The sequence below is a fragment of the Coregonus clupeaformis genome, unplaced genomic scaffold, assembly GCF_020615455.1.
Source record: "Coregonus clupeaformis isolate EN_2021a unplaced genomic scaffold, ASM2061545v1 scaf0039, whole genome shotgun sequence".
Taxonomy (NCBI): Eukaryota; Metazoa; Chordata; class Actinopteri; order Salmoniformes; family Salmonidae; genus Coregonus; species Coregonus clupeaformis.
Window position 1 is genome coordinate 140,128 of NW_025533494.1, and position 12,941 is coordinate 153,068.

Consider the following 12,941-nt stretch of genomic DNA (forward strand, 5'->3'; position numbering starts at 1 on the left):
GATGGGGTCTCCCAGAACCCACATGGGGTTGTCACTTCTACCAGGTTGCAGCAAGTCAGTCTGGATAGATGCGTGAAGCGGCCTCTATGGGGACAGAGCAGCCAGTACCATGACTTAAGACGTCAGGAAACATAGCCGGAGGAAGAAGGAAACAATTGCAGTAGGACAGCTACATAACTGGTCTTGGCCCTGCTCCATGGAGGAGGGTAGTCAAGTGCAGAGAGATCTCCTCAGCCGCTCGCTCCTGTAGGATGGGGAAGCAAAGCAGGCAGAGGCCCGGCTGGGTGAACCAATCACAGTAAAAAATGGACTAGGAAAAGCTGAAGCTTTGTGGACTTGGGAGTAACAGATAGCTGTGTGGGGCTCTGATGCCTGGTGAGGGCGAAGTAAACCCCCACCCCACTTCTTCCCTAAGACCCAGAAAGTAAAGTAAGGAATTACTATACTGACTGATCTCTAGCTGGAGAGTGTTATCCATAACAGAGTCAAATCGCCTTTGCCAAAAAAATCTCCCAGAATCCTTAAAAGGGCTGAGGGGTTTTCACAGTGATCGCTGGAAACCTGTTAAACTGTAGAACAGGGAAGCCAATATGGTTAGGTTTCCCCTGTCTTGTTGTATAGAGTAGCAGCGTCCTCTGATGAGAAAAATGAGGGGCGGCAGGTAGCCTAGCGGTTAGAGCGTTGTGACAGTAACTGAAAGGTTGGTTGTTTGAATCCCTGTGCCGGCAAGGTGGAAAAATCTGCCGTTCCACCCTTGAGCAAGGCAGTTAACCCCCAAAACAACTGCTCCCCGGGCACCGATGACATGGATGTCGATTAACGCAGCCCTCCGCACTGCTCTGATTCAGAGGATTTGGGTTAAATGCGGAAGCCACATTTCAGTTTAATGCAATCAGTTCTGCAACTGACTAGGCAGCCCATTGATTGTGATTGCTTGTGCCAACAGTTAGAGGCAAAAAGAGCCACTGTGGATGGCGATAGACATATTGCCGTCCTGTTCCTTGTGTCGTGACACTAGAGGGAGGGCTGACATGCTGACTTCCACCCCTGGCTGAAAACATGAGAAAGTTCCAGGGGGAAAGCCTGAGGGAGGGGGACACTCGGGGGAACAAAAGGTGTATGTCCTCCATTTTCTGATGTGAGCACAGCACAGCCACTAAAGTCAGCTGCTGCACAGAGAATAGGGTTTTGTCTTAACACAGCCCTGCTTTCCCACTGTTACAGTGAGGGAAAAAAGTATTTGATCCCCTGCTGATTTTGTACGTTTGCCCACTGACAAAGAAATGATCAGTCTATAATTTCATTGGTAGGTTTATTTGAACAGTGAGAGACAGAATAACAACAACAAAATCCAGAAAAACGCATATAAAAAATGTTACAAATTTATTTGCATTTTAATGAGGGAAATAAGTATTTGAACCCCTCTCAATCAGAAAGATTTCTGGCTCCCAGGTGTCTTTTATACAGGTAACGGGCTGAGATTAGGAGCACACTCTTAAAGGGAGTGCTCCTAATCTCAGCTTGTTTCCTGTATAAAAGACACCTGTCCACAGAAGCAATCAATCAATCAGATTCCAAACTCTCCACCATGGCCAAGACCAAAGAGCTCTCCAAGGATGTCAGGGACAAGATTGTAGACCTACACAAGGCTGGAATGGGCTACAAGACCATCGCCAAGCAGCTTGGTGAGAAGGTGACAACAGTTGGTGCGATTATTCGCAAATGGAAGAAACACAAAAGACTGTCAATCTCCATCGGCCTGGGGCTCCATGCAAGATCTCACCTCGTGGAGTTGCAGTGATCATGAGAACGGTGAGGAATCAGCCCAGAACTACACGGGAGGATCTTGTCAATGATCTCAAGGCAGCTGGGGCCATCGTCACCAAGAAAACAATTGGTAACACACTACGCCGTGAAGGACTGAAATCCTGCAGCGCCCGCAAGGTCCCCCTGCTCAAGAAAGCACATATACAGGGCCGTCTTAAGTTTGACAATGAACATCTGAATGATTCAGAGGAGAACTGGGTGAAAGTGTGAGACCAAAATTGAGCTCTTTGGCATCAACTCAACTCGCCGTGTTTGGAGGAGGAGGAATGCTGCCTATGACCCCAAGAACACCATCCCCACCGTCAAACATGGAGGTGGAAACATTATGCTTTGGGGGTGTTTTTCTGTTAAGGGGACAGGACAACTTCACCGCATTAAAGGGACGATGGACGGGGCCATGCACTGTCAAATCTTGGGTGAGAACCTCCTTCCCTCAGCCAGGGCATAGAAAATGGGTTGTGGATGGGTATTCCAGCATGACAATGACCCAAAACACACGGCCAAGGCAACAAAGGAGTGGCTCAAGAAGAAGCACATTAAGGTCCTGGAGTGGCCTAGCAAGTCTCCAGACCTTAATCCCATGGAAAATCTGTGGAGGGAGCTGAAGGTTCGAGTTGCCAAACGTCAGGCTCGAAACCTTAATGACTTGGAGAAGATCTGTAAAGAGGAGTGGGACAAAATCCCTCCTGAGATGTGTGCAAACCTGGTGGCTAACTACAAGAAACGTCTGACCACTGTGATTGCCAACAAGGGTTTTGCCACCAAGTACTAAGTCATGTTTTGCAGAGGGGTCAAATACTTATTTCCCTCATTAAAATGCAAATCAATTTATAACATTTTTGACATGCGTTTTTCTGGATTTTTATATTGTTATTCTGTCTCTCACTGTTCAAATAAACCTACCATTAAAATTATAGACTGATCATGTCTTTGTCAGTGGGCAAACGTACAACATCAGCAGGGGTTCAAATACTTTTTTCCCTCACTGTACGAAACTCAGAGAGGGGAAGGACTGGCAAATATTAAACCCGAACAGGAAGTGTAGAGCAGGGAGCCGTAGGCTCTGCACTCTATCCTACTCATCTGCCAGGACTGGGCCCTAGGTTGGCCGACCCTTCTTACCGCCCTTAGGAGAGTTAGAGGGGCTGGTCCTTGATGCGGCTGCAGCGTAGGACTGCTTCCCTACAGGTTTGGCCTGGTTCAGCCTGAGTATTAGCAGACCTCTGCATCGCATGGACCTCAGTCCCCAAGGCCAGCTTCTTGCTACATCCGAGCTGTGAGGCTGGGGCGAGATGTAGGAACAAAGAACAAAAAGGCTGCCATGGGGCCCAGGTCTGTGCCAATAATAACTCTGGGAGAAACGCATTGCTTTGCCAGGTTTTGCGTGTGCAAGTCGATGCTTAGCTGTGAGCTTTTGTTGTTAGCTTGCTAGTGTTCACCTAGTTGGCTAATAGCCTAGCTAGATAGTACCACGTTAGCCGAAGACAACCATATGAATAGCATTGTTTTCTTCAGTCTTGAGAATCTCTTTTGTCCATAGCACTATTAGGTGTATCTGGTCAGTTTAGCCAACGAAAACGAGTAAACATTAGGTGTACTAAATGAGAGGAGCAAGATGGCCAGTAGTAGCTAGCTTTTCAGCATTGCTGTGAATTATCCTTGACAGGCATGAGCTAGCTCATTAGATGCCTTGTGGCTAATGGTTAGCTGAAGTAAGCAGTGTTTATGATCGCTATAGCCGGGAGGCTAGTGTAAGCGTTAGCTAGCTGTCAGCCACCTCGTGAGAGTAAGGATAAGCTATAGCTAGAACAGTGCTAGTTGAAGGGAACAGCGTGGGTGCAGTGTTCAAATTCGGACTCAAAAAAACCAGTCAGCCTAGTCATCACAAACAAGTGAATGTAAGTTGTACTAAACGAGAGAAGGGAGCTAGCAATAATACCGTCTGGGCAGGTAGGGAACTCGTTTCCGATTTATCTAGCCATGCTAATGCAACTGTATGTGCAGGTAGGAATGCTAGTGTGGTTAGCTTGATTTCCACCATAAGCTAGCTAGTGAGCATAGTAACGTGTACGCTCGTAAGCAGCTTAGGTATTACTGTAGCCAGTGGAAGCTGCTGAGAGGAGGACAGCTCATAATAAATGGAATGGAATGAAACACCTGGAAACCATGTGTTTGATGTATTTGATACCATTCCACTGATTCCGCTCCAGTCATTACCACTAGCCCATTCTCCCCCAATTAAGGTGCCTCCAACCTCCAGTGGCTGTAGCTGGCATAGTGCTAGCTGAAGGGAACCGCATGGGGGCAGTTCGATTTCCAGTAGGTATTCTCCCACAACCGCAGAGCCGTAAGGCTAGCCAGTCAATATAGAAATACACAAAAATAAGCGTAGGTTAAACTAGACGAGAGAGGGAAGCTAACAATATTACTGTCTTGCAGGTAGTAATGCTGGTGTTGTTAGCTTGTCTTGGGCGTTAGCTAGCTAGCTAGCAGCTACCTCGTGGTGAAGGTGGTAGCTTGCTCAGCTAGCTCAGTGCTGGCTGAAGGAAACCGTGTGGGGGCAGAATTAGCCTTCAGATAGTGTGCTCCACGCGACAGAAAGAGCTGTGAGGCTGAGATGGTCGGTCTAGTCAATTCTTAAGAGTTGATTGACGCACGCTTCTATATCATTAACACATGAACATTTTAGTCATTTAGCAGACACTCTTATCCAGAGCAACTTACAAGAGCAATTAGGATTAAGTGCTAAAATTACATATGGAATAGTTTTAAGATGCTCATACCACTTATCATTTAGCGATTAGATTTTTTATTTAAATGTCAACACATTTTTTTGGGATGAAATATTGATTTTGGACTTTACTACTAAAGCCCAGTGCCCAGTTCCGTGACAATTGTTGAGGTCATAGAGAAAAACGGAGAACACCACCGTGTTTGTGAGAATCTCCCCTTTCCACAGTGGGGTCCCATACGTTTTTAGCCCAAACGGTTCGTATGCTACCACACAGAAGTTGGCACATTGACGGTACCGACTTCAGACGAGTCTCAAGGCACTTGTGGGGGTCGAAGAGCAAAATGGAGAACACCATCATGTTCGTGAGAGTCTCCCCTTTCCATAGTGGTCATACACTATAGATGTTTATGTGAGAAGACCAATTTTCAGGATGTCTCATGGTCTGACAAACACCGCTCTAGCTCTGCCACCTTTCACCGCAGATACGGAAGTATGACACAGATATCTCTAGCTTAAATTGACAGATTTTGATGGGGATTTTTTTGTTATGTAACTTAGATTGACACACCGGTGAATCAATCGAGAGAGAGTACAGAGACCAAAAACATCAAAACAACACTCAATTTCTTAGCACAGTTTACTATAACTGTAACGAAGGAACTCTCAGCCATTTACCATAATAACACATTTATGCTACGACACATCCAAAAATATTGCATTTGTGATTTATAGATTTTTGCGCTTTTAAATGAATAATAGCCATTACTTCTTGAACAGTTTAACTTTTAGCTGTGAAACACGTGATCATGTGAATTTCATGTCATTTTTCCTTAAGGGTAGTACAACTGTCATATCCCATCATAACACAAAATCTACTGTTATTTTATGACAATGCTTGTTTAAAATGTCAGTATAAACAAACAATATACATGAATGAATTCCCCTAGACCCGTTCCTCAGCCGTATACCACAACGTGGCAGGGTGACCATTTTGTGGTAGTTTCAATTACGGACTGCAGCATTAAATGGCCACTGACGTACCATGTCCTGCAATCCCACTTTAGTGCCATTTACTAATAAGCATGTGCCCTGTTTTATCAATTAGGAATAAAACACACAAAAAATCTAAAGCATTGAAACTGTCTTCATTTACATGATTGTCTTATTCCTTTGTTCCATCAAAGCCTTAGTAAATCAGGTAATTAGTGTTGATACACAAACACACTAACTCAGTACTTACAGAGTAGCACACAGAGCAAGATGTGTTCCATTCTGTCCTGCCAACGATCTCTGAACTACAGTTCTTCTGACAAACCCCTCTACTTCCTATAAGATGACAGACCGATTAGTTCACGCCTCTTTACCGTCACACAGAGAAATAGAGAGAGAAGCATTCTACAGACATGTACAAAGACTGTGAGAAAAAAAGAGTAACAGTTGCTTGCGTGTTTAATTTCTGATCAACCTCTTATAATTAGCTACATGGCCTCACACTGGTTCCTTCCTCTTTATTGGATAAAAGGAGGATGAAATAAGAATAGAGATCTGAGATGAGATCAGAGCTTGTAGTTAGATATCAGAATGTGCAGATGGTTGTTTCATTGTTGCACCCACAATGCACAGATAGATAGATAGATAGATAAATAGATAGATAGATAGATAGATAGATAGATAGATAGATAGATAGATAGATAGATAGATAGATAGATAGATAGATAGATAGATAGATAGATAGATAGATAGATAGATAGATAGATAGATAGATAGATAGATAGATAGATAGATAGATAGATAGATATCCCTTACTGAGTGTAGGCCTCCCTGCAAGCCTAGGATGCTAACCTCAGTTGTTCCACTGCCCACAAATAGACATCTTCACCCCCACCTCCTTCCCCCTCCTCACCCCTTCTCTTCACACACACTACTGCTTAGTAGTAGCATGTGTCAAAACCACAGTAAGCTAGCTGACTCTTCTCTGGGGTTTGGTGGTTGACTTGTTCATTAGTCAGATAGTTTTGTTCTGAGGGATACGTTTAGTTAGATACTGTCTACATAGATATTTAGTTGTTATTGGGTTGTTTATGTGATTTGTATCAGGGCAATTGTTCATGTATTTTGCATGTGTGTGTGTGTGTGTGTTGTGTGTGTGTGTGTGTGTGTGTGTGTGTGTGTGTGTGTGTGTGTGTGTGTGTGTGTGTGTGTGATTGTGTGTGTGTGTACGTCAGATGTATACACATGCATTACCACAGACCAGAGATGGGAGGAGTTTCAAAGTTGTAAATGAAACTGGGTACATGAATCCTATCATTTGAGCATTTTCCAATTTTTTCAAACAATTTACCTCTAAATATATAAAATTGTTTTTCTTGTAGAGTGTAGAGTGTGTGACACACATGCAACATGTGAAGGAGCAAACATAAATAGAGAGAGAAAGGTTACAGGGGAAAAGCAGTCAGACTTCACCTTTAGTGGGTATAGCCAGGTAAACATCTGGGGTTTCTTATCGCCCCCTTCAGGGACAGGCCTGTAACTACTCCACATTCTAGTGAATCACAATATAGAAACTAATATGGTCATTGATCACATAGCAACAGCATAAACCCTCAGTCTACTGGGTCTGCCCTCTTATTCCTTCCTCTCTCTATCTCATCATAATAGTACAGACATGGAACACTTCTGTATGGGTTCATATCAGTAGAAGTCAAGTGTGAATGTGGTTTACAGAAGACTGACAGCACTATGGTGCATAGAGATTTTGTTAGAAAGTGTTGCTTTACATAATAAGAAATGTATAGAAAAAAGTTCAAGACGTAAATGCATTGTTTCAACTCAGAAATACAGAGAGTAAAATGAATACATCCTTAAATCAAGTTATATTTCAAAGATATACAATTATGTGGGGAATCAGCACTTTTTATTTGACACATGAGAATTAATACAAAATACAACACACCTTTTCCATTTTAGGTTTCATAGTGGAATACTCATCTGTCTCCTTTAACAACAACTGAAACCATTTGACAAAATACTTACATGTTGAAAATGTATATCTGCTGTCAAATTGAACAGCGTGAAGCGAAACCGTACATATGCGCAGATACTGTGTGTGATTGTGTGAGAGTGAAGTATTGCATCTCACTCTTCTCAATATCTGCAGTGCCACTCGTGGCAACGTCGTTTCGCTGAGTCTACCTTTAATATAAAAATAAGCATAAAAGCTGCATTATGTAAATATACATTTTTAATAACAAACTATATCTACATGTTCCATCTTAACTGTTATAGTAGGTCAACCAACCAAGTATAAACACATCTTTAATATTTTAAATTCGAATTAAAAACTGAAAAGTTTCACAGACTGTATATATCCACTTGCATGTAAAAAGCATGACATTATCTAAAATACAAAATATTCAAAGAATGCAGCAAATTATACTTTTAAACAAAAACAGGCACCACACTCGTGTTTAATTAACAAACTGAAATAAAGACAGGTAAGTGTAATATTTCAAGAAAAATAAACATCAATCAATAATTACAAAGGAAAGCATACAAGCCACCAAAAGATGAAAATGTCAACTTACAAAATCATAACATTCAGCATTTGTGAGATTCTATTCAGTAATATTCAACTCAGTAAACACTATCATATATCAACCGTAAAAACTTTACAATCATAAAAATGGTTGTTCAGCTTACAGTTCATACTGTAATGTTCACACTGATGATTCGTTCTGTTCGATGACATCATCACATCGTATCTGGTCTTGAGGAGATTTGACTGTTGAACACAAACCTACAGGAATATAACGGATGGAAAGTAGCATTAGAGTTAAACTGATCCAACTGCTCTTTCAACTGTACACAGCTATAACATGTACTCCATCAGAGAGCATGACACAAAGAAGGTGATTATCAAGCTGGATATACTGATTGTAGATACACTGAAAGAAAGTTCTCACCTCGAGCCCTGCAGCATTTCACCGTCAGCACGATGGACACCAGTAGAAAGGGAGACATCACCAGGAGACCACACAGCGGCCTGGGCAGAGAGATGGAGACAATGGAACCTGGAGGGACTAGCAAAACACATGTTTTACCATCAAGACACTTGAACACACACTCTTCTCACATGCACCCACAATGCTCTTCTGACCTCTCACTGTCACCGGGCTCTCTGGTGACTGCCCTTGACCAGATTTACACTAATAGAATCCTTCATCTGACTTGGATACTGTAGTGATGGTCATCTCTCCTGTGGTCTCATTCTTGATGAGTACTTCATCTTTATAGAAATCAGCCTTGGGGTTAGGGTTTGTTTTCTGATATCTAAATATGCAGCCCAGAGTCACAGAGTCTCCTTCAGTCACGGGATGGGCAGGGCTCTCCAGGAAATGTCCCAGTTCTTCCATGGCCTGCATACTCACCAGACATGTCAGCCTTTGAGCATTTTTGGGATGCTCTGGATCGACGTGTACGACAGCGTGTTCCAGTTCCCGCCAATATCCAGCAACTTCGCACAACCATTAAAGAGGAGTGGGACAACATTCCACAGGCCAAAATTAAAAGGCTGATCAATAATAAAAAGTATTAACTCACCAGTAACATGTATCTGGACTGGGTCACTGTACAGGGTGTAGTAGACTGGGTCTCCTCTCCCAGCTCTGCACCAGTACTGTCCTCCATCAGAGACACTGACCCTGCTGAGTGTGTAGGAGTATCCAGAGGTTGAGGTTACTGGTGTAGAGTCTGGTCTGTGTCTGTACCAGTAAAACTCCCATCCAGAAGACTCTACTGTACAGGTCAGTGTCACACTGTCTCCTGTGAATACGTTCGCTTGGTCTAAACTCAGTGTAGCCGTCGGACGACTATCTGTTGGAATCAAGGAATGTGTGTGATGCATCTGGAAAACATGGATCTGATCTGCTGCATGATATGTCCTCTTGATGGGAAACATATCAAAATGCAGTGAGGCAGAATAGTCTACAGGCACACAGAAAATGTCTAAATGATTGTCTCAACAACAACAGTGTCTATCTATCTGTATGACAAGAGACAGAACAGAACAAAGTAATGTACCTTTAACAGTGAGAGTGACAGGATCACTTGTTAGTGAAGATGTGGGTCTAGACACTCTGTTCCCTTCACACCAGTACTGACCCTGGTCAGACACACCAGCTCTACTGATGGTGTGAGAGACTCCAATGTTACTGTAACCAGACTGGGATACTACATTATCATTCCTGTCTTTGTACCACTGATAGCTCCAGCTACTGTCAGACCCTACTGAACACGTCAGAGTAACTGTCTCTCCAGGGAACACAGGGTTTGGCTTCACGGTCAGTGTAGCTTTGGGCAGAGCTGTGAAAATAAAGCAGAAAACATCTGGATACATGCCTGGTAATTCAGATGTTGCTGTAATGTTGTTATAAAAGTATATTTTACATACGGTAGGTTTACTCCATTCAGTTAGAATTTACAGTGTATACAGAATATTTATATTAAGTGTGTCTACCGTGTATACATTTATATTAACCCTCAGTGGCTCTGAATTTAGAAAGTCTAGATTGAAGACAAACAGTGAACTCACCAGTGATGATGATGGGGAGAGCTGAGCTGCCATATGAATTCTGGGGCCGACCACTCCTCCTCCCAACACAGTTGTACTGACCAGCCTGGTGAGGGAGTGAGATGGTGATGGTGTTTCTGTTCTGAATGAGAAGCTCTTGGTTGTCTCTGAACCAGCGGTATGTCCAGTCTGTGTAGTCTGATATGTCACACTGCAGAGTGACTGTATCTCCAGGGTAGAGGAGACCCTGTGGAGTGACTATCTTCACTGAGGCCGTGGGCAGAGCTGTGGAAACAGTTATATGAAGATAAATGCAGAGTGGCTAATATTGCGTTGATTTGATCACAATCCACACAGTAGAGCGCAACGTTGAATACCAATATTACCTTACTTTAGTAGGTAATATGGTAACTTTTATTTTGGATTTACATACACACCGGCAATGTCCCCTCTAAACTGCGCGTACGCGGGACCGGGGAACTTCCGTGGGCACAAAAAATACAAACGCGAGCAGAGAAGAACGAGATTGATTTTCCCATTTAGTTAACACGATCAACGTTGCACTCTACTGTGTGGATTGTGATCAAATCAACGCAATATTAGCCACTTTCAATGTAACATACCGAAACAAAACAAACTATGCAAGACTTAGTATGCAAAACTAACTGTTTAATATATTTTCCTGTAAACAGAGCGCACTGGCGTAGGATTCCATTACACTGACTTCCCGACTCAGGCCCTCTACACAGACCGGTGCGCCATAACCAATCAGAGCTGTAGTAGGCCTATTATGCAAATATCCATTGCCATATATGGATCTGTGCCATTCACTTTGAACTGGACTGTATGAGCAGTCGCAAGTAGATGAGCTTGATTTGAGCTCAAAGTGAGAGCTGCATGTAGCAAAGTCTGCACATTTGTTCATATTATTTGCTAGTTAGTGAGTGATTAGCCCTGTTATAGCTAATTTCTAGTCAACAATGGGGGAGTGGTTGCTTCCTACAAGAGCACAAAATGTGTGCATTTTTAGCCATCTTTGAAAAGGGAGTCAGGTAAAGAGCCTTTGTTATGCCTTAATGGGGCAGTGTTGTGTTTTGAGACGGTCTGAATAAGCTAACTTGCCAATTGGCAGAGCATAGCATAATTTGTTTGATTTGCTAATAATGGCATGGGAATAATGATGCATTTTACTTTGTAAAGTGCTTTCTTGACATTTTCAGTCACCTCCTGGTCTGAAGGACAAGTGGATAAACAGGTTAATGTCAAGCCCTGTATGTTTTTTTGTTCTCAAAGTTTAATGGAATGTAGGTCTACATTGAACCCCACACATTGGCTGCTACTGTAGGCTGAAAAATAGAACAGTTATTTCCATGGTAAAATGTTATGGGATGTATTTTTCTCCATTATTTTTGATGGTAGGCCACTCTGGTAGGCCTACATTATGATCAAATACCCACAGTAGTCTATGTGGCCACTGTTAATACTGTAACTTAAAGTGGGTACAGTCTCAGTGTTCACAGTAAACGCGCTCCGGAAGTTGCACAGAATTTTCACAATGTTCAAGTTTGCGCTCAGCAGACTTGAAATTGGCTCAGTGCTGAAAGAAATTGAAGGAACATTGCACACAGACCATGTCTACATACACTGAGTGTACAAAACATTAGGAACACCTGCTCTTTCCAGGATTAGACTGACCAGGTGAATGCTATTATCCCTTATTTATGTCACTTGTTAAATCCACTTCATCAGTGTGAGACATGGATTGTGTATGTTTGCCATTCAGAGGGTGAATGGGCAAGACAAGATTTAAGTGCATTTCAACAGGGTATGGTAGTAGGTTCCAGGTGCACCAGTTTGAGTGTATCAAGAACTGCAACACTGCTGGGTTTTTCACACTCAACAATTTCCTGTGTGCAACAACAATGGTGCACCACCCAAAGGACATCCAGCCAACTTGACACAACTGTGGGACGCATTGGAGTCAATATGGGCCAGCATCCCTGTGGAACGCTTTCAAAACCTTGTAGTCAATGCCCCGATGAATTGAGGCTGTTCTGAGGGCAAAAGGGGGTGCAACTCAATATTAGGAAGGTGTTCCTAATGTTTTGTACACTGTGTCTATATAATATGATATAAATAGTGTCCATCTCTATGACAACAAAACAGACTACAAAGTAACTCACCATTCACAGTGATGGTGAAAGGATCACTGATGATTGATGATATGGATTTGGACCCGTTCTCTCCCTGACACCAGTAGAGACCCTGGTCAGACTCAACAACTCTACTGATGGTGAGGGTGTCTCCTGTTATAGTGTGTCTGACAGACTGGGATACTACATTATCATTCCTGTCTTTGTACCACTGATAGCTCCAGCTACTGTCAGACCCTACTGAACACGTCAGAGTAACTGTCTCTCCAGTGTATGCAGGGTTTGGCTTCACAGTCAGTGTAGCTTTGGGCAGAGCTGTGAAAACATATCACAGATTAGACATATGACCTAAACTGGATACATGAGTAGCTACTGTATCTGGGAGCTGTTGGGGTGTATGGTCAGAACAGCCTTTGTGCTTTTCTGACCAAATAAAACCAGCATGAAACAATTGCCTTACACATGTTAAATCAAACCAGCATGAAACAACTGCCTTACACATGTTAAATCAAACCAGCATGAAACAACTGCCTTACACATGTTATTTGTGACACTAAAAACACAAAATATATGCAGCCAAAAGCAGCTTTAAAAATCACAAATAAAGAAATAGAATGAAGCATTAAGAGATGGAGGCTTGATGAAGTGAACAAATATC

At 42.7% G+C, this 12,941-nt stretch overlaps 1 protein-coding gene across 1 annotated transcript in view; it reads right to left on the reverse strand.

Moving 5' to 3' along the window:
- LOC123483162 (basement membrane-specific heparan sulfate proteoglycan core protein-like) overlaps positions 1-12,941 on the reverse strand; it is a gene marked incomplete at its 5' end in the record, with an annotated part of 55,626 nt that overhangs the window by 15,296 nt on the left and 27,389 nt on the right. Inside the window, 2 exons of the mRNA XM_045212679.1 lie at positions 10,152-10,415; positions 12,314-12,598. Coding sequence (XP_045068614.1) covers positions 10,152-10,415; positions 12,314-12,598 — 549 coding nt within the window. The remainder of the gene's footprint in view (positions 1-10,151; positions 10,416-12,313; positions 12,599-12,941) is intronic.